At 35.2% G+C, this 22,413-nt stretch overlaps 2 protein-coding genes, 1 long non-coding RNA gene and 3 pseudogenes across 4 annotated transcripts; 2 read left to right on the top strand and 4 right to left on the bottom strand.

Moving 5' to 3' along the window:
- The window catches only part of LOC107809514 (uncharacterized), a 31,686-nt pseudogene extending 28,771 nt beyond the window's left edge, over window positions 1–2,915 (top strand).
- Window positions 2,916–3,798: 883 nt separating this feature from the next.
- LOC107774016 (cystinosin homolog) lies at window positions 3,799–6,827 on the bottom strand (annotated as a pseudogene).
- A 2,277-nt stretch (window positions 6,828–9,104) lies between these two features.
- Window positions 9,105–20,099, top strand: LOC107816257 (uncharacterized). 2 transcript variants are annotated; one of them, XM_075234872.1, is made up of 11 exons: window positions 9,105–9,694; window positions 10,208–10,382; window positions 13,282–13,353; window positions 13,915–14,245; window positions 14,345–14,569; window positions 15,003–15,262; window positions 16,233–16,441; window positions 17,424–17,549; window positions 18,396–18,581; window positions 19,216–19,353; window positions 19,437–20,099. In XM_075234872.1, the coding sequence occupies exons 1-11, from the start codon at window positions 9,128–9,130 to the stop codon at window positions 19,761–19,763; spliced, it is 2,616 nt and encodes an 871-aa protein (XP_075090973.1). In that variant the 5' UTR covers window positions 9,105–9,127; the 3' UTR covers window positions 19,764–20,099. The 2 variants fall into 2 exon arrangements, with proteins under 2 accessions (XP_075090973.1, XP_075090974.1); XM_075234873.1 differs by lacking the exon at window positions 13,282–13,353.
- Window positions 16,489–17,318, bottom strand: LOC107816258 (small ribosomal subunit protein uS11z-like; annotated as a pseudogene).
- Window positions 20,100–20,543: 444 nt separating the features above from the next.
- On the bottom strand, window positions 20,544–21,215 carry LOC142171433 (uncharacterized). Its single transcript, XR_012700997.1, has 3 exons — window positions 21,166–21,215; window positions 20,940–21,029; window positions 20,544–20,809 (listed from the first exon to the last, which is right to left on the bottom strand). It is a non-coding gene; the product is annotated as an uncharacterized LOC142171433 (long non-coding RNA).
- A 110-nt stretch (window positions 21,216–21,325) lies between these two features.
- LOC107816256 (cystinosin homolog) lies at window positions 21,326–22,205 on the bottom strand. Its single transcript, XM_016641957.2, has 4 exons — window positions 22,059–22,205; window positions 21,825–21,949; window positions 21,613–21,655; window positions 21,326–21,472 (listed from the first exon to the last, which is right to left on the bottom strand). The coding sequence occupies exons 1-4, from the start codon at window positions 22,146–22,148 to the stop codon at window positions 21,326–21,328; spliced, it is 405 nt and encodes a 134-aa protein (XP_016497443.2). The 5' UTR covers window positions 22,149–22,205.
- Between the last annotated feature and the right edge of the window lie 208 nt (window positions 22,206–22,413).

The following is a 22,413-nucleotide window of genomic DNA, read 5'->3' as shown; positions in this document are numbered from 1 at the left end:
CTATAAGGTAACCTATTGATCAAATATGTTGCAGTTAGTACACATTCTCCCCAATAAGGAAGAGGAAGCTTAGATTGAAACAACAAAGCCCTTGTAATTTTCAGAAGATGTCTATGCTTCCTCTCAACCACTCCATTCTGTTGAGGAGTTGCCACACATGATGTTTGATGTAGCACTCCTTGAGAGGCTAAAAATGCTGCCTCCTGAGAACCTTTCCCAAGTTCAAAAGCATTATATGTTCTTATCTTTTGTACCTTTACACTAAACTGTCTTTCCACCATTGTGAGAAAATTTTTAAGGAGTTCAAAAGCATTACTTTTGGTGCTCATAAGGAAAGTCCAAACTGCCTTACTATAATCATCTACAAATGTCAAAAAATACTTAAAACCATTGTAAGTTGACTTCTTTTAAGGCCCCCAAATGTCTACATGGATTAACTCAAATGCCCTTGTTGATTTAATTTGACTTAAAGGAAAAGAAATTCTGGTTTGCCTAGCTTTAGGAAAAAATTGACAAAAAAAAACAGAGTTGGAAGGTAAAGAAATAAAACTGAGATGTTTTATTGATGAAAAAAGCAAATGTCCTAACCTAATGTGCCAAAGGTTTACATCTGAAACTGAGCTTGTAGAAAAAGAAAATGAGACTAACAATTGACTAAAGACGTTTTGATTTAAAACTGAAAGTGATACCACACTTGTGCTATTTCTAACTCCACTTGGTTCCAAAAGGTAGAGCCCATCCCTTGCCTTACCAAAAACTTATCCCATCTTCACTAAAGGCCCCTGCAACATACAATTACTAGAGGTAAAAAAGAGAATAAAATAAAATTGTAAATAAAACATGTTAATAGATAATAGATTGTATCTGAAACTAGGTACATGTAATACATTTTCTAAAATAAAATCAGGAAGAATAGATATTCTTCCTATGTGAGTGACAATGACTTTGAAAGAATTAGGCAGATTTATGTTTAATGGAACTGGGATAGGTGTCAAGGAAATAAAGGCATTTGAGTCAAAACACATGTGTTCAGATGCTCCAGATTCAATAATTCATGAACTAGAATTAAAAATTGAAAGACAAGTTCCAGAATATCTAGCAATAGTACTAGCCACATCATTTTCATTGATATCTGCACCTTTAACCTGCTTGATTAGTTGTACCAACTGTGAAAATTGATCATGTGAGAGGTGTTGATTGAGTACTTTATTTTGATTGCTGATGTTCTGATCTGATTCCTCAATTTGAAATGCTCCATTGCTTCTGGTGTGAACTTGATTTTCCTTTGTGAATTCAAAGTCTTCTGGGAAACCTATAATTATGTAGCAATCACTGACAGTGTGACCTACTTTCTTGCAATGACTGCATGTTACATTAGGGTTAAACTTAATTTTCTTTCCCTTGAAAGTTGTGTTCCTTTGAGTAGAGTTAGTCACTTTTTGGATGTTGTTCCCAAACTTTTGATGTTGCATTGGGTTCCTTTGCATCTGCCTTGCACTCCTTTGTGCAAAGTTGTTTTGATTCGTAGCCATGAAAGATGAAGAATCTGCAGAAATGAGTGGGTTAGAAAAAACTTCTTTCTGGCTTTCATCTTGTAATACTAGGGAATATGCATGGTTTATGCTTGGTAGATGGTTCATCATTAGGATGATTCCCCTTGCTTGGCCATAACTATCATTTAAACTCATAAGAAACTGAATAAGCCTTTCATCATCTAGTGACTTTTCCAATTTTTGCCTCCCTTCACAGACACACAAGCAACTGCACTTCACATCACAATTAAGTGAATCCAATTCATCCCATAAATGTTTGAGTTTTGTAAAGTAGTTTGCTATGTCACTAGTTCTTTGTACTAACCTTGATAATTCCTTCCTCAGGTGATAAAGCTTAGCTCCATTTGACTGACCAAACCTATGTTCAAGGCTAGTCTAGAGATCTTTAGCAGATTTAGAGTAAATGACATTGTCTTCTATGTTTTTGGATAATGAGTTGAGCAACCAGGATGTTACCATGTCATTACACCTGCTCTAAGGCTGATAGTCTCTAGAAGTGAGAATTGGAGCAGGGCAAGCACCATTGATGAATCCTATTTTGTTTTTAGCAGATAATGCTATAATCACAGACCTTCTCCATCCTTGGAATCCTTTTCCATCAAAAGATGTGTTGACAAGAGACATTCCCGATGCATCAGAAGAATGAAGAAAATATGCATGGTTTGAGTCGATGGTAGGGATTCCTCCAGTGGTGTTCAGAGCCATTGTGTTTGCAGTATTATCCGACATTGTTTAAAATTGATATGAAGATGAGGAAGACGACTGATGGATCGAGCTTTCACTGCTCTGATACCATGTAAGAATATTGAAAAAGCAAAGACAGTGATGGAAAGAAGTTTCTGCTTTTTCATTCCATGCCTTTACATGTATTTACACAGTATATAAATGAATATAAAAACGGTTACTTTATTCAATAAATGTACTATCCTTATTTGTGGGTCACGTGCTCACATGCACTAAAGTGAACAGTGGACAATGTGGACAAAATGGATAGCTGCTTTGTATCAAAAGGAGATAAAGAGCTTTGGTCAATATGACCAAGCTTTACTTCGTGCAGACCAAAGCTCCAATTTCTCTTTCCTTGTCTCTTCTTCTTCATCTCCAACTTTCTCGGTCATGGTGTCTTGTATCAAACAACCAGCTCCAACACTCTCAGAGACAAATTTGAGGTTCCTAACTAGATCTTTAAAGGAAGACTTTGACTAGGGTGGAATACTAGTCCGGATATTGCATAGAACTGTTGAAAGAAATGGTAGGACTAAAACCAGCAGCAAGAACGTGTAATCAACTAATAGAGCGGTGGAAAGGGTGGTCTCTGACAAAAGAACCATCCTTGCTGTGAAAAACAACATCACCACTTGAATTATGCAAACTTTAACTTATCGATGATCATAACTTAATTCAGAAGAAGATGGAAATAAAGTATTTTTGGTCTTTGCGAAGGTAGGTATCCATCCATTTGGGTTGGGTGCCCAGCGGTGGGCTTCTTAATTACCTTTTCCGCATGTCTCAATTCTTTCTTTTCATTTTATTCTATCATAGATGATAGCTACCTTTATTTTATACTTATGTTAATATGACTCGAATTTTCTTTTTTATTTGAAAAAAAAGGGAATATGTAAACATGTACTTTAGTGTGTTTCTCTACTTGGTCCATATTTTAGCGAATACATTTTATGTTACACGCACATGTGTGAATAATGAACTTAAAATGAGTGAAGACAGATCATGACATTCTGCTCATTTTCAGCTTTGTCAATCCTGAAATAAGGAATATTAGTTTTTCCAAGATTGACCTACCAAATCAATATACTAGCTTGTGAAACGTAGTCCCAAATCATATTGAATCCAACATTCACGTCATCAATGACCTACAATGAGAAACGAATGTAATGTTACTGTGCATCTTTTGAATTTAAAAGCCAGAGTTGCAAGAGAAACATAAGAAATTTCGTGTGATTGCTTCATTCATATCTTTAGCTCTTTTCATCTTTAGTACTTCAGATCTCGGAAAGTTGACGTATATCTGACATCCGAAAAAGATTAACTTTTCTGTACAAGTAAATGTTATTTTATAAATAAAGATGTGTTGGACACCATTTGATTAAAATTTTAAGAAAAAGGAGTTTTTGAAGTTGAAGTTGTTTCCCGTAAGTTTTTGGACATGGAAAAAAAGTTGAATTTTGTGAATAAAAACTTGAAATAGTGGACCAAATTGATTAAAAGAAAAATGAGAATATCATCTCAAATATTCCAAATATTGTTTCATAGAACATCTTTTAACTATGTTCGATTCAACGGAGTCCATGAGAGCATTGGAATTATATACATTGTGCATTTTACACCAAAATGGCATGTACATTTTACGCATTCTATAACTTCAGTTTTCCTTCTAAACATCTACTGCCATTTCTCTCTAAATGGCATGTAGGAACTGTATCTTCCAGATTGGAAAAACTTCTAAACCAGAATCTACTTAATAAATGCCTGAGATCGCAGCAATCATCGTCCCTCAATGTCCCTTGGTTGCTCCTGAGTTGTACAGGCAAAAATACAGTCTTTACTTAACATATCTATGCATACATAATCAAAATATACAATAAATATTTTACAGTATGTGGGTGATCAGAAGATTTAAGTAATGGTTTCTTGCTTACCACATCAAAATCAGGAGCATCAACTTCTTTCCTAGAAGGATAGAGCACATAATGTTGCACAATGAAAAGAAAGTCGAAGAATATCGACGCCTGCAACATTCATTTCATCAAAACCACATAATTGTATATGTCTTACATAACTAGTAATTAGGCTCAAGAATCAGATACAAAGAGAATCTGAAGAGAAGTGTAGTAAATAAATTGATGGATATAAAAGAATATTTCTTACCAATGACAATAAGGTCTTGCCGATGTTTCCATAAAAGTTCACCTAAGAATCTGTACAAAAAATAGTTCAAAAATATTTCTACATTAGGAACATATACAGCTTCTCATAGAATTTCTTAACTAGGTAAAAAAAAATAGAAATAACAAAGTATGTTAGTCGAACACTATATAATTGAAATGTTGAAACTCACGTTGATCCATGGATTGCACTGCCATCTGCCCGTAAGTTGTTAAACCTCCAAACAAATCCAGCAAAATGTTGCCAATACTAAATCCAATAGTGCTCTTTCGCCGAAAATTCATAACAGCCTATAGATTTTTCAAAGCCAACTTTAATTCAGGAAGCACCAGAAGGAAACAAATACAGTCAAACCTCTCTATAACAGCCTCGTTTTTTTCTATATTTTTTGGATGCCATAGTGAAGTGTTATTATAAATTAAAAAAAATATATATTATAACATAAATATCAGTTCCAAGAAAAACTTGGCTTTTATAGTGAATGGTTATATAAGGATACTGTTATAGAGAGGTCTGACTGTACTACAACTCTAAACATATCACAAAATCCTGTAATTTAAATAGAAGAGAACAAAATCACAAGCAATTCATATAGAAATCTTGAGTTTTTTTCCTTCAAACAGAACAACAATTTCCAAAGATTAAGTTATTACCTGGGGAATGTACTTAATTATTGTCATAACAACCTGCAATGTGCTGCAATTAAGATATAGAAATGTGAGATTTTATTGTTATAGTGGTTAAATGGATAAAGTTCAGTTACTTTAACTTGACCAATTGTTTTTAATTGTTATGAAAATTTTTAAACATGAAGAAAAGGGTGTTAAGTACATCTAATTGTAGATTTAAAAGAAAGGTGGCTTACTTGAAGCACGACACTAGCCACAGCCAAGAATGCTAAGGGAAAGCCACAAAAACACAAACTGCAACACTTAACCAAGCAACATAGACAATTGCTATAGCAGTTTTTGAGGCCTTCTGATTTTCACGTTGTAAAAAGAAATATGTTTATTAGAACCAAACTCACAAACTCACATTTCAGTATGCATATAATATTTGAGATGAAAAGAGTAAAAAGAGAATGGTATACTTACATCATAAATAGCAATCTGAAATAAAGTAAATGATGTTAAAGCAACAACATGAGTAGAGAAAGCCACATCATTAGCAGCTACATGTATCATCTGAAATTAAATAATGAAGGTAATCAGCAGTTGAGCACATTATAGTCAATAACTTCACTATAAAACAGAGTATTAACTTAACATGAGGAAATTAAATAGAAGGTAAATTTGTGATTTTAGTCCATCAAATATTTACAATTTTTACTTTGATCCTCGTGATATTTGGTTAAACACATATAGCCTTCTATTAATTAATCAAATTGTGCACTTCTACTCCCTATACTTGGAATCTTCAAAATTTTAGTAAATTATTAATTGTTAAACTGTTTAATTATAAATTTATTTATGCAAAAACTGTATTTATCTCTATGGAAATAGTCCAATGACAAAAACAAATATTTTTTATTTAATAGATGATCTAATGTGCTTAACCAAATATAACATGGCCAAATTCGATGTTTATAACCGCCTAAACATGAATGAATTATATAACTCTTACTATACAATTGATGCAAGAAGGGGAGTCTTAAAATCAGAAGCGGAGTCAGGATTTTAATTTTATGGGTTCTGAATTTTAGAACGACAACTTCAAATGCTAATGATTGGGTTCTAAATTAATATTTATACATATTTAATGAACTTCTTAACACAAATACATTGTTTGAGCAAAAGCAATTGGGTTCAGCCAGACCCATAGCTCGGCTTCTACCTCCACCCCTACTTAGAGCAACGTAAAGTTATCTCTGTGTAACCCATAAGTCACAGGTTAGAGGTGTGGAAGCAACCATTAATGCTTACAATATGATAGGTTGTCTATGTCATATCGTGTCAGCACAATTCAATAGGAAAAACCAAAAGGAGAAAAAGATTTGAATGTGGTGTTATAAATCTCATTAGAGCCATATGTACGATGATATTGCCTATGAACGGCAGAACTGAAAAACATGGAAATATTGTAGATGAGATACGTCAAGTGCTTTGTCAAATTCAACACCACGAAATCAAAATTCAACCCCACCACACTGTTTTTTTCATTTAAAAAGATTCATGTAAGAAACAATAATTAAACCAAGAAAACAACTAGTAAATAAATGTAGAGAAGAATCACAAAACCTTTTCCTACGGAAATTCAGTACGACTTGAGGATAAAAACTAATAGACCACAAGACAAACACAAACCATCCAAAAACATTGTACAACACTTCCAACGAAACTGAATTGCACGACCCCATCAAAATCAAGCTCTTTCTTTTAGATTCTTTGGTCACTTCAAAAAACAGGACAATATGTAATCTTTGTTCATACTTCGTAATATCAAATACTTATCGCTATTTATAGAAAATAAGCTAAAAAGATGGGTTGCTAAGCGAATCCCACTAATGAATTAAATTTTACCAAAAATATTACATCTATGTAATGAACGTGCCCCATATTACGACCGTATTCATGTCGCTTTCTCCCATTATCCATATTTACGTAATCGTAAATAAGCCTATGTTCAGTAAGATTATATATATTTCCTAAAACAACTATGTTCAATATAAATTAATAAGCTAAAAATTAGGGTTAATAGTTGGAAGCGATCAAATTGCACAATTTTTTCGGATGTGTATGGAGGGAAAGTTAGCTTAAACTTGTAGGCTAAATTTTTAACCATATGTCAATAAACTTTATGCTTTTTAGTCTTTCTATAGAAATTGAAGTTCTGTATTCATATTCTGAACTGGTAGTGAAATTTTAAGTCATTAACAAGAGCGAGACCTAGAATTTGAAAGTGGCGGAAGCAAATGCTAGAGGGGGAATCGAATCCACACAATGCACCCAAATCGGCCAATGGAGTCGCGCAAGCTCCTTAAGCATTGAATCTTAGGGTGTCGACTATAATATTGTGTATATATATATATATATATATATATATATATATATATATATATATATATATATTATCGATCGGGGTGACCCCCTATCCTAAGGGTAGGTCCACCTATCACTTTTGATGGTTATTTTTTTTGGGGGGGGGGGGGGGGGGGGGGAACAAGATATGACTACTAAACTGAAATGTATTATCTCTCATAAAATGTTCCGAAGTACATCCGAAATTGAATTTAAAATTTTAAAATTGGTAAAATTTATATCAAGGTATTACTAATTAATAAAATAGTATTACCAAAGATCTTAAAGTAAAATAGTTTTGTATAATAATAAAAAATAAATATTAATTTCCTAATTATTGTTGGATTAAACAAGGTTAAAGAAAAGAAAGCAAGCCTAATGTATGACTACAATCTTTGGGGCCTATAGAAAAAGAAATTGGGCCTAAATGTTTATTTGAGGGGGGATTTGCATCTATACCCAGTTTTTGTGACATATTTTAACCTATACTCACTTTGCAAAAATAATTACAATCGTACCCACTTTTCGGGTAATTTCAGGCATACGGGCCTGAAATAGCAAAAATTTATGTCTAAAGTTTGAACTTCAGAATTTTTTGCTTGAAGTGTAGCCTTATCAAAGCAAAACTTCAGATATTTTTGCCTGAAGTTTGGCATGACTTGCAAAGGCAATCCCGCAAACTTCAGTTCATAGTGCAAAGGAAAACTTCAGTTTCCCCTCACTTCATAGTGCAAACTTCAGATAAATTAGTCTAAAGTTCTTCAATTTGTAGTGTAAATTTTAGGAACTTTAGTTCAAAGTGCAAGGGCAAACTTCAGTTTCCCCTCATTTCATAGTGCAAACTTCAGACAAATTAGTCTGAAGTTCTTCAGTTTGTAGTGCAAACTTCAGTAACTTCAGTTCATAGTGCAAGAGAAAGCTTCAGTTTTCCCTCACTTCATAGTGCAAACTTTAGACAAATTAGTGTGAAGCTCTTCAATTTCTAGTGCAAACTTCAGGAACTTCAGTTCATAGTGCAAGGGCAAATTTGAGTTCCCCTCACTTCATAGTACAAACTTTAGACAAATTAGTCTGAAAATTTTCAATTTGTAGTGCAAACTTCAGGACAAATTAACTTTTCAGTGTAACTAAGAGCTGGTTTGGCATCACATCGGACTTTACCTCACGAGGAATTCTTCATATTCTTCATACTGGATTTGGAACTTCTGTATATTCAGTATGAGATAAACACATAACAAGATGAACTAGCGAGTATTTGTTACGCTCTCGATGCATTTGGATTTGTATCTCGAGCTTGCAAAATAAAGGATGGTAAAATTTGCAGAAGCCCGCGTTTTACCTTATGTTGATAGGGTTTTTGAATTCAAATAGAGAACAATAACAATAATCTGTTTTGTTATTTTATGACAGTATTTGATCAAATGTAGGTTAAGTTGTTAAGTTGACTTCATATTTTATTAGTGAATATATTAAAGCAGTGGTTGAAAAGTTAATTTGATAGACAAGAAAAAGAGTAACAAAGGAGCGCACATGTAGTTAAGAGTAAGAACAGATACGTTTGAAGTTGTTAAAATTAACTTATAAGTTAAATAATTTATAAGTTAAATAATTTAAAAAATATGGGTATAAATTAAATAGAGAGGTAACAAATCAATGTTTACTTATTTGAGGCATGGTTCCTGTAAGAATGAATTGGGCATAGGCCCAAAACAGATTGAGCAGCTGCAAAATACAGCATCTTCTTCAGCTGCACCAACTCAGCTCAGAGCTATGGCGGCTGAAATCGTGAGAAGAAGTCTTAAAGCAACAAACTTTACCTTCCTTAAAACGCTAACCGCTTCTCAAACCCGTATTTTCAGTAACTTAGCAACTTCAGCACAACCCGAATCATCAGATGACCCATCTTCTTCCTCCTTCACTTTTTATGGCGGAGATCCAAATTCAACAACAACCCATGATAATATTATCATAAAAGGTCCAAAAGAGACTTCACCTTTATCATCACAAGATTCAGCATCTGTGGCTATGCCTATGTCATTCATGACTGGATCAATTGTGGGGAAGAGGTTTTACAAGAAAGTGACAACTAGAGAAGCTGATGATGGAATTGGTTGGAGTGTTATGCTTGATTATCGTACCCTTAAAACCCCTTCTAAGCGTCCCCTCAAATGCCCAACTTTAGCTCTTGCTAAAGCTATTGCTGCTGAATGGGAACACCAGGTGCTCATTTTAGTTCATTAGCATATTTAGGATTAAGAGAAGTAATTAATAAAATTCTTTCTGTAGATTCCCTTTTTTTGTGGGATGGTTGTTTGGTTATTCATGTGTTTTGTACCATCTCCCCATTTTCTGACATATGCAATTTGGTTCATTAGTTGGATAAGTTATATGCAATGTCAGTGTAAAGAAATTTTTGTCCCATGTACCTGTTGGAGCACGTAACCTGTCTTATTTTCAAGATTAAAAATCCTATATCTAAAGAAAGTTTAGCTTTAGATAGTGACCTGATAGTATAAAAATTTATGATGAATATATAACTTAACTGTAAGTAATTGGGAAATTCTTTTGTATTTTTTTTTGGTGGGGTTGATTGTTTTGTTATTCATGTGTTTCTGTGTGTGTATACATTGATACCATTTGTGTTATTTCAATGAAATTTGATACTTCCGTTTAACTTGATGTTTAAGTTGTGTGTTTTTGTCACCCTAGTCCTGAAATGTCTTTTAATTGTAGGAAGCAGATGGGATCAGACCCTTTACTATGCCACTGACGAAACTTTCATGTACTGCACTAGAAAGAGTTCCACTGACGCGTCAAAAGATTATTGATCATTTGATGAAGAAATTCCCTCAAGATTTAGTATTCTGTCGTGCTCCTGGGGATAATGATCTGACAAGCGGAGTTTGTGGTATGTTATCTTGCAAGTTGCAAAATATAATTTTTATCAGTTTTCAGAATGTGCTCTCTATATTTTGCTTTTCGCTGTTCCTAACATATGTCTTTAGGAGCAAACTTAGGTCTGAACCTTTACTTGTCTGGTCAATTTCTGATGATCAAGATTTTGTTTCTATAACGTGGCAAAAGGTAGTGGTGATACAATTTTTAAAGTTCGTTGTTTCCCAACTGTCCTCATTTTTTAAATTAAGAACAGTGTGTGTGTGTGTGTATGAACAATACATATTTCCATATGTGCATGTCTAGATCTCACCCACCATCAGTTTTGGTCTTTGCCGAGGACATACCATACTGCTGTTAGCTAGTGTACTTCGAGTTTGGAAGGAGGGAGTTTCTTTTTCTCTGTGTGAATTTTTCTGATTGCGCTACTAACAGACTAACAGTGGCATCTAGACAAGGCTCCCTGTCTGCCTATCTTCGTCAAGAAACATCTCAGACTTCATGCATCTTGAGATTAAATGGTCAATAGTTAATTTATTTTTTCCCCATCAAGGATTTGATGTTTAATAGTGCAAAGTATCTTACGAGCATTTTGTGAAAACACAACTCTGCTGCCTCATATTAGATTTGTTTCAAATTTTGGAGGACATGACAGAAATGATAACACAGCGCTGATTTTTGTGCTCCGGAAATTTGTTCCTCCACTCCGTACATGTGAACTTCCCACTGTACCTTAGAGATTTTAGTTTTTTTTGGTGATAAAGTAAGTGGATTAAAGAAAAGGCATCAAGAAGATGCAATGAGTATATAGCATTTAAGCTTGCAAAAAATCTAGCTGGACCTTAGAGATTCACTTAGCAGTATATTGGTGGTCCTAGAAACCACACTACTTCCTTGGTAGAAAAGGAACTATCTTCAAGGTTTGATTTCAATCAGCTGAAGAAAAAACTTGTGATGGGGCAATGGGTGCTAGTGTGTGAGAGCTTTACCAAGAGGGGCTACAGCGTTGTGTGAGTGGAGAAACTGGCCGGACATGACATGGTTGGACTAGGGTTGTGCTCCAATGCCGTTTTGACTTTAAAAGGATCTGAGTCTAATGTGCAACAATGAAGACCTAATAGTATCCACTGGTCAGAGGTGTGGAAAGGTGCCGAGGAAAGGGTTGTAACGAAGGAGGAGGAGGAGAGGGATTTGGTTGGTTGGTTTTGGGGGGGGGGGGGATTTCACCACAGTTTTCATATTGGAGGAGGGAATTGATGGTTTTGGGTTGTGATACTGGTCCCAAAAAAGAGAACGAAATGAAACATAATTTGATTGCTACGTACTTTTCAATGTTGGTAAAAGGCATGCTGTATTTTAGTGTTGACGGAGCACGGGAGCTAACTTCTTGGAGCACAAGTGTCAGCACCCATGATGATATCTGTCTATTCTAGTCCCTTGTTGTATTTGAAAACCGTGAAGTCCCTTTTTGATTCCTGAGACGAACTAAAACAAACTACTGTAGTATTTAGTGGAGCTATTACCTATTAAAGTGATCCTAGAATCTTGTAACATTGTTAGGTCCTTCTATAGGGATAAGCTTAGCGCTCAAAAGTTCCATCTATTTGGCTAGCTGTAAAGCACCTGCAATTAATTATTTTTTGCACTGTGTATTATCACGAGATCTTGAAGAGTTGACTCCAGATTCTGAGCATAAATATGATCCGCTCTTGTAGTATGCTAAATGCTTATGGCAGGCCTACAATTCTCTGTTGTTTGTGTTGGCATTTCATTTGGGTTTCATAATATTAGTACTTTTCGCATATTAATCTGGCAATTTGAAATTCATAGAGCGTCAAGTGGAGAAAATCGATCCTCTTCTTAAGTGGGTAGAGTCAGAATTTGGCTTCAAGCCAGCCGTATATACCAGTTTTTAAGTGGGTAGAGTCAAAATAACACTTCAGATGCACTTAAGGCCAAATAGGTCTGAAGTGTAATCAATGGTTTCATGCACTTAAGGCCATTAAGTTTGAAGTGAAAAATTGCACTTCAGATGGACTTAAGGCCACAGTTCTGAAGTGCAACAAACGTTTTCCTACACTTAAGGCCAATAAGTCTGAAGTGAAAAATTACACTTCAGATGCAGTTAAGGCCAAAAGGTCTGAAGTGCAACAAACGTCTTCCTACACTTAAGGCCAATAAGTCTGAAGTGAAAAATTACACTTCAGATGCTCTTAACGCCAAAAGGTCTAAAGTGCGACCAATGTTTTCATGCACTTAAGGCCGAATAGGCCCGAAGTGCAAATTGCTCAGAAACAGAAATTTGTTCTTCGAATTATAACAATCCAATATACGATTTAATACCTAAATCTACTCCAAATGAGCTCAAATTTAAAACATAACCTCCAAATATCATCAAGAACAAACCCCAATCATTAATTTGTCAAAACAACAATAAATCTAACGAACCCATTTTGCAATTAAGAAACAGAAGAAGAAACCCTAAGCAATAGTAAAAAATAAAGAGTCATAACATCTCATCACTGTAAAACATCATAAACTACCTTAAAATATGTTCATAAACACCATATAAAATTACTGTCACCCGAAGAAGAAGAAGAAGAAGAAAGAGGAGAAAAAGGAAAAGTGGGTACAAGTTAAAAATATACGTACATATACGTATATATATATATGTATATGTATATTGGGCCGAAATGTTTTACTGAGGCCTGCTTCCTGCAAGAACTATTGGGCCTAGCCTAGCAGGAAATACAACATCTTCTTCAGCTGCACCGATCAGAGCTTTGTAGCTTCCTCTTCGCTCGGAGCTATGGCGGCTGAAATCGTGAAGAAAAGTCTTGAAGCTTCAAACTTTTTATAAGTAGTTTTTCTAATTCACTTATTTGGAATGTCTTGTGCTGCCTGGTTTCGAGCTGCACAGCGAGTAACTACTACTGCCTCAGCTTCAGAATTCCACAAAAAATGCATCTGCAATGAGATTATTGGTAATCTTTTGTTTGTTCCTATTGATTTTGGTACTTTAAGCATATGTTTCTAAATAAATACGACTCGCTCTGTTCCACTTTTTGTTTGTGCCTATTGATTTTGACCACTTTCTTGCAATATTTTTTAAATATTTTGAATTCCTAACTATTGCACCGGGCTAACTATTGTAACTTAAAGTTAGTCAACTTGGCCCTCGTACTCCAAACTACGTCACATAAAGTGAAACAAAGGGAGTAGTATACTGAGCTAGTAGAAATTTTAGACTGAGCCTAGGAATCTTTGCTTTGCTTTTCCTATTCAGCCTAATATAGTGTTAGAAGCCAACCAGCACCGGAGGCCAAACATTCATTCTGCTAGAATGTTAATTTGTTGCGCACTGAAATAAAATGGAGTTTTAATGGATTAATATAGCCAACCACAACTATTCTGGGATTGATTTGTACTAGTTATATTGTTATTTTTCTAATTTTGCTTATGTAATGCTTTTATTAGGCTTTGAAAGATTTTGTATTTTAAAGTTGATACTCATCATAATCAGGTGCTACTTTTTTCTGTTTTAGGATTTCCATCAACGAAGATTGGTGGTGGAACTCCAGTTTCAGTATCAAAACATTTTTTCTTTCAGAACGTTGCGAAATTCTGCACTCTGTTAGGTCAAGAGAGGGCAGATGATGAAGTATTAGATAATGTTGCTTCAGATGGTGATGATGCTTGTGACAATGTACCAGAGGACTTCAATGTTAAAGCTGCTGCTAGTCATACTGATGGTCGACCGCAAGCTAAACATCCCACTGAAGACTTGGTTGATTTTACACGGATTCATATTAACAAGCTGCCAACGGTTGTGATCATAGGACGACCTAATGTAGGGAAGTCAGCATTGTTTAACCGGTAAGTACAGCAACGGACATTTAAATTTGATTTGTAATCAAGTGCGAGGGAACACTTCAGTCATCGTTGTGTAATCGTTAATCTGCTTTTGATTTGTAGATTGATACGAAGGAGGGAGGCCCTTGTATACAACACTCCTACTGACCATGTTACCCGGGACATACGAGAAGGTGTTGCAAAACTGGGCAATTTAAGGTTTAAGGTGTTGGATTCTGCTGGCTTAGAAGCAGAGGCTTCTTCTGGTTCTGTTCTTCGTAGAACTGCAGAAATGACTGGAAATGTGCTGTCAAGATCTCAACTTGCGCTCTTCTTAGTTGATGCAAGGTTGAAAAGAATTTTAGTATATGAAAATACGAAATCTTGGTTTCTTCAATACTATCTTTTCTCTTCTCTGTTGATTATCAGATAGATAATTACGGTAACTCTTTTTTCCTTTTCCAATAAATTACTTATAAAGAAGGAAAAAGATAATTTTTTTTTAAGAATAGGACAAAGAATATGTAAATCTCACAAGAAATTTAACTTCATTCATTGTTCTAAAGGTGCATGAGTTGGCTGCAATAGATGAGATTTCTTATTGTCTAATTGAAAAAGGATGAAAAATCTGCTGAAAAGGTACTATTTGCTAAAGTAAAGCATATTTAATCACATTATCACACACCTCAAAGCTGGTACCTTGTGAAACTCAAACTTTGCATACTGTATTACAAAAACTTTCTGGATGCAAAAATTAACTATCCTTTTGTATTGTGACTAGAGATGGACTGCAGCCTATGGATTTGGATGTTGGAAAGTGGTTGAGGAAGAATGCACCTGGAATGAAGACTATTGTGGTGATGAATAAAGCTGAATCGCTTGATGACTATGATGGTTCTCTTGCAGCTGCTGTCGGTGAATCTTATACCTTAGGATTTGGTGATCCCATTGCTTTATCTGCTGAAACTGGAATGGGCATGGCTGAACTTCATGAAACTCTTCGACCATTACTTGAAGAATATGTGCTCCAAAACGTAAATGGTAAGAAACTCATGTCCCAGAGAGAATTTTGGTGCTTGGTTATTATCCACCTTTATCTGAATCTTCTTGTCCTTTTCAAGGTTTTATTTCAGAGGAGGAGTTTTTTCCTCATAAATGTTTTGATCATCTACCTCTTCATCTCCCTATGCTTGCCAGTGAGTGTGCATTCTGTAGTGACTTGGAATCGCATCTTCATTTGGCTTCTTCAAATGTTGCCTTTGTCTGTTTTGAGATTAGTTTGCTTTTGCATGGTCAAATTGAATATTAATCTCAGTATCCTTGCTAAAGGTATCTCTATCAATAATATGAGTGCAGGATCTGGTTGCTGTTATGATTTGTGCGGATTGTTGAAAACAGCTCAATATGGCTAGTAACTTCTAGAACCATGTTACTGGTGTAGTTTATTAACATCATGAATATGTGATACTCAACCCTAAAGCATTACTCCTAAGATCATGTAATTGCTCAGTTGAAGTTTGGTGTACTGCGCAGAAAGAAGATAATATTTTAGGTTGGTACAATTACAATAAACAACTCCAGCTACTTAAGTGAAACTACAGAGATGCATGTCATTTTGGATTTGTTCTCAAAAGATTAAACAAACAGTATTAGAAGCTACATGAGTGAGACTGGAAGCTAATTTTCTCTCTTTTAGCTAAGTTATATATCTCTTTTGTCCATGTAGAGGAGAGAGGATGGGAAGTAGAGAATGATATAAGAAACACTTCTATTTGGTTAATCTCTCTATGCTTTGCATACTGAAAATGGAGTATATCTTAAATCAAGTGATGTATCTTCTAGAAAATATTCCTTAATGTGATTATACAGTGACCTGTCACATGTTGAGAGATATACCTGCAATTGCAGAGGTACAAATGCAGCATTCTTTTGTAGAAGTGTTTCTTTTTTCCTGCAGAGCTTATCAACTTCGCTTCTGATCTTTCTTGCTATTCTACATGTAATCTTTCAGATGATGAGAGCCAGGAGAATGACTCCTCTGAGGATATGGAGTGTAAATTGCCATTGCAGTTGGCAATTGTCGGGCGGCCCAATGTTGGAAAGTCAACCTTGTTGAACACAATCTTGCAAGAAGATCGTGTTTTGGTTGGCCCTGAGGCTGGTTTGACTAGAGATTCCATTCGTGCTGAATTTGAGTACCAAGGAAGAACAATTTATTTGGTAAGTATCTGTAACTCTGATGCAAATATTGTCCGTCACTAGTCAATTCAAGTTTGGCTAACATTTTTCTTTTGAAAAGTAATCTCATAGATGTAAAAGCCATTAGCATGACCTTCTTCAGCTTCATTGTAACGATTGCACTCAAGGAGATCACATTAAAAAAAATTAAACTTTTTTTTTTATATCTTAAAATTTTTAATCTTCTTCTTATTCCTTTTATTTTGCCTCTTTTTCTTTTACAAAAAATATCATGTCCCCCCCAACCCACGAAATAATTGTCTCACAAATTCAACCACGAAAAAAGAAGCAAAATCTATAGGCAAAGCCAACATCAAAGACCTACATAGTAGATGAGTAGGATTTAAGTTCATATCGAAACTAAAACCTGCCTTATCTCAACAAGAATCCGCATTTGTTTCTCAACAAGAGCAGCAAGGTTACAGCTTTCTTCCTCTCCTACCACCCTTTCTGCAAGTGCTATCAGTACGAACTGGAATCACATCCTCTATACGACCAATTTTCATTCCTAGGCCCCTAGTGGGTAAGAGCCCCGAGATCATACTGAGCACCGGGTTTAGGTGTTTTAGTCTTGTTTCCACCAGTGGCTTGAAGCTTAATGTGAAGTGCATTGATGCCAAGCTCCTTGCATCTCTGAGAAACATCTTGTGCAGCAAGCATAGATGCATATGGGGAAGATTCATCCCTATCGGCTTTGACCTTCATACCACCAGTAATACGAACCATTGTTTCGAGAAATAAATCACATGAATAACAGTGTCATTGAATGACGCAAAACAGTGTTGTCAAAGGCTTATTTAAGGCGCGCTAAAGCTTAGAAAAGCTCAGGAAGGGTGCTTCGCTTAGCTTAACTTAATCTTTACTTCAGTGTATCATTGCCCATGAGTTCTACCTTGAATAGAGGCTCCTTGATTTATGTATTAGCATGATCGATTCTGATGTTGGGAGGGTATAATTATCTCAGGTTGACACAGCAGGTTGGTTGGAAAGGACAAAACAGGACAAGGGCCCAGCATCTTTGAGTATTATGCAATCAAGGAAGCACCTTATGAGAGCACATATAATTGCTTTGGTCCTCGATGCAGAAGAGGTTAGCTAATTGTGACTATCAATCTTTTTGGTTTTAGATTCATGAATTTGGCCCACTTAATGTATTTGCTGTGTGATAAACGATTAAATTACAATTTTAATAAACTGGCTTAGATGCACCCAAGGGTGTGACATAGTAGTCAGTGAATTGGGTGAAAACCACGGAGGGCAGGTTTCAAATCCCATTAGAGACAAAAATGCTCGGTGATTTCTTTCTTCCCATATGCCTAAACCTTTGTGCACAGAGTTACGGTACCTATGCTAATGTGAGATAGCAGGTACCCGGTAGAATAGTCAATGTGAGCGCAAGCTAGCCCAGAGATGACTATTATAAAATGTGGAAAACATTACAGTGCTTTAGCTGTTACTAGAATTTCTGTGAACCATAATGTTCTTTTCTGTCTTCTTTCTGAGAACTGGACAACATTTTAACTTTTGTATCTCTTACTTGAATAAGAATGACTGAAAGGGATAGTGGAGAGCTGCTGGATCTGGTTTAAACAGTGTATGAAGGAATGACTCGCATCAATGTTTCATATATCTAGCATCCGCTTGGGGGCAACAACCTAGAACATTGGCTGAAAAGTGTAACCAACACCTGTAATATAGATGTATCAAATGCGATGCAACATAATATAGCTCTATGCCTGCTAATGGACTGACAATACAACGGGATTTGTGTAGTTGCTGCACTACCTGAGTCATGAATAATCTCCAAAAGTTTTCCTTGTTTTCTCCCCTCCTTTAAAGCTCTTGTGGTATGAGTAATTTCTATTTCTGTGTTTTATACATATTTTTTTCTAACCGTCATACAACTGTTCTATATTTTTTCCTTTATAATGATTAGATTGCAAAAGCTAGGCGGAGCATGAAGCATGCTGAAGTAGTTATAGCGAGGCGAGCAGTAGAGGAAGGACGTGGTCTGGTTGTGATTGTAAATAAGATGGATCTTCTAAGAGGGGAAGAAAATTCCAAATTGTACAAGCGCGTAATTGAAGCTGTACCTGCAGAAATTCAGACAGTTATACCACAGGTTTGTCAGTGTGTAAAACTATAATCTCTTGCTGCAATTATCCTACTGTTTATTTGAATTTTTCTCATGCATATGCCTTTGGAGGAGCTTGTCCACCATTCCATAATATAAGTGAATTCTTGACATTTATGTCCCTAATATTTTTTTTAAATTTGTTTTTAGAAGGATATCACTTCTATGGTAAGTCACTGAGTGTCTCAAGACATTTAGGAACGTGAGATTTCTTGTGATTGTATAAATAGACTATGTAAGGAAACATGTGTGGACAAGTAATCACGGGATTAATCTTTGGCAGTTCCTTCTCTTTCTTTCTTAAAAAGAAGTGATGCAGAATCGGAATTTGCTGTACTTAGTTGTGTATTACCACTTGATTGATGAGTATGCTATTCAAGGACAACTTCATTTTCTCCTTGAACAAAATTCTTATTAATAGAAAAAGTTTTATGCACTGGCAACAATATAGTTACTTTAGCTGATAATTGGGACCTGATTTTGTACTGTATGTCTTATGTTTCCTTTTCGTATCTTTTGATGCATGTTATCAATTTAAAAATAGGTAGATGACCTTCGGGAGAATTCTCTGTACAATTTCAGTTGTAGAACTTGATTCATCATTAAGGCAATTTATTTGCAGGTCACAGGAATACCCGTTGTATTTGTTTCAGCACTAGAAGGAAAGGGCCGGATGGCTGTCATGCGTCAGGTTGTTGAAACATATGAAAAATGGTGTTTGAGATTGCCTACAGCTCGTCTTAACCGTTGGCTACGCAAGGTATACATTTTCCCTAAATGTGCCACATCAGGCCAAGTTATATTTGTCTGGGTAAATATATGTTGATTGACAATGTGTGGCAGGTCATGAGCAGACATTCTTGGAAAGACCAGGCGGCTCAACCCAAGATCAAGTATTTCACTCAGGTGAAAGCTAGACCACCAACTTTTATTGCATTTATGAGCGGAAAAACCCAGCTCTCAGAGACAGATTTGAGGTTCCTAACTAGATCTTTGAAGGAAGACTTTGACTTGGGTGGGATACCAGTCCGGATATTGCAACGAACTGTTGAAAGAAATGGTAGGACTAAAACTAGCAGCAAGAACGAGCAATCAACTAATAGAGCGGTGGAAAGGGTGGTCTCTGACAAAAGAACCATCCTTGCTGTAGAAAACAGCAGCACCACTTGAATTATCCAAACTTTAGCTTATCAATGATCATAACTTAATTTGGAGGAAGATAGAAATAGAGTATTTTTGGTCTTTGCGAAGGTAGGTGTCCATCTATTTGGGTTGGGTGCCCGGCAGTGGCTTTTGACTTGCCTTTTTAATTCCGTCCTCCGCTGTCTCAATTCTTTCTCTTCATTTTATCCTATCATAGATAACTGCCTTTATTTTATGCTTATGTAAATATGTCTAGGAAGTGAAGTTTCTTTTTATTCGAAGAAGGTAATATGTAATCATGTACGTATGTGTGTTTCTCTACTTGGTCCATAATTTAGCGAAATAGCTGTTATGTTGCACGCACATGTGTGTATAATGGACTCAAAATGAGGGAAGAGGGAAGACAGATCATAACATTTTGCTGATTATCATTTTTTTTTTCCATCTATCCTGAAATGAGGATAGAAGTTTTTCCAATTTTATTGACCTGCCAAATTAATCTACTAGCTTGTCAAGCGTAATATAAGATCCAAAATTCACGTCATTGATGTCCTATATATATAGTTCGAATTGTTGGAGAATACATTGGAGTAAATTTTCTGGATAAGTACAACAACAACAAAAAAAAAATCAAGTTTAATCCCATAAGTGGTGTATGGGAAAGATAGTGTGTGCGCAGACCTTACCCCTACCTTATAAAGTTAGAGAGACTTTCTGGATGAATAAATGTTAGTTTTATTATTAATTAAAAAAAACTGCACCAAGCAAGTGCTGAATTTGCAAATATGATAAGACCATCTTCTTTTAACTAATACATTATGCATTTTACACTAAAATGACTGTACACAGTTTACGCATTTGATAAAACATTTCTCTCTAAATGCTCCACACAATACCAGAAGGAACTGCATTTCGCAGATTGGAGAAACGTCTAAACATAGAATCACTTAACCATGCCTGGGAATTTGTGCTCTTAACTCTAGAGCTCAGTATATACTTAGAGAAAGAGCAAATGAATTTGTTCGGAATATCACTAGCTACAGCCATCAGCGTCCCTCAATGTCCCCTGGTGTCTGAGTTATACAGGCAGAAATATAGTCTTTACTTGGCATATCTTTGCATACTTTATCAAACAATACAATAAACATTTTATAGTAACGTATGTGGATGATCTGAAGATTTAAGTAATGGGTTCTTGCTTACCACATCAAAATCAAGAGAAGCAACTTCTTTCCTAGAAGGATAGAGCACATAGTGTTGCACAATGAAGAGATTGTCAAAGAATATCGACACCTGCAACATTCATTTCATCAAAACCACATAATTGTCTGTGCCTTAAACTAGTAATTAGACGCAAGAACGGGAAACAAAGAGAATCTGAAGTGAAGTGTAGTAAATAAATAGAGCGATATAAAAGGAAATTACTTACCAATGACAATAAGGTCTTGCCGATGTTTCCATAAAAGTTAACCCAAGAATCTGTACAGAAAATAGTTCGGAAATATTTCTACATTAGGCACATATATAGAATCTCATAGAAATCCTTAACTAGGTAAAAAATAGAAATAGCAAAGTATGTTAGTCAAACACTATATACAATTGAAATGGTGAAACTCACGTTGATCTATGGATTGCACTGCCATCTGCCCATAATTTGTTAAACCTCCAAACAAATCCAGCAAAATGTTGCCAATACTAAATCCAATTGTGCTCTTTCGCCGGAAATTCATAACAACCTATAGATTTTTCAGAGCCAATAACTTTAATTCAGTATAAACATTTCACAAAATCTTGTAATTTGAATAGAAGAGAACAAAATCACAAGCAATTCATATAGAAGTCTGAGTTTTTTCCCTTCAAATAGAGCAACAATTACCTGGGGAATGTACTTAATTATTGTCATAACAACCTGCAATGTGCTGCAGTTAAGATAAAGAAGTGTGAGATTTTATTGTTATAGTGGTTAAATGGATAAAGTACTGTTACTTTAACTTGACCAATTTTTTTTTAATTTTTATGAAAATTTTTAAACATGAAGAAAAGGGTGTTAAGTAGAACTAATTGTGGATTTGAAAGAAAGTGGCTTACTTGAAGCAGGAAACTAGCCATAGCCAAGAATGCTTAGGGAAAGACACAAAAACACAAACTGCAACACTTAACCAAGCAACAGTGACAATTGCTATAGCAGTTTTTGAGACCTTCTGATTTCCACGCTGTAAAAAGAAATATGTATGTTTATTAGAATCAAGTCATAAACTCACATTTCAGTATGCATATAATATTTGATTTGAAAAGAGTAAAAAAAAAGAACGGTATACTTACATCATAAATAACAATCTGAAATAAGGTAAATGCTGTTAAAGCAACCGCATGAGTAGAGAAAGCCACATCGTTGGCAGCTACAGGTATCATCTGAAATTAAACAATGAAAGGTAATCAGCAGTTCAGCACATTAGTCGTTAAATTCACTATAAAACATAGTATCAACTTAATATGAAGAAATAAAATAGAAGGAAAGTTCGTGATTTTAGTCCATCAAATATCTAAAAAAAATTATTTTGATCCTCGTGATATTTAGTTAAACATATATAGCCTTCTATCAATTAATCAAATTGTGCACTTTTACTATACTTGAGAATCTTCATAAATTTAGTGGATTATTAATTATTAAACTGTT

This window comes from Nicotiana tabacum, chromosome 17 (assembly GCF_000715075.1).
Source record: "Nicotiana tabacum cultivar K326 chromosome 17, ASM71507v2, whole genome shotgun sequence".
Classification (NCBI taxonomy): domain Eukaryota; kingdom Viridiplantae; phylum Streptophyta; class Magnoliopsida; order Solanales; family Solanaceae; genus Nicotiana; species Nicotiana tabacum.
The sequence above is the reverse complement of the archived record's forward strand: the minus strand, read 5'-3'. Positions and strand labels throughout refer to the sequence as shown.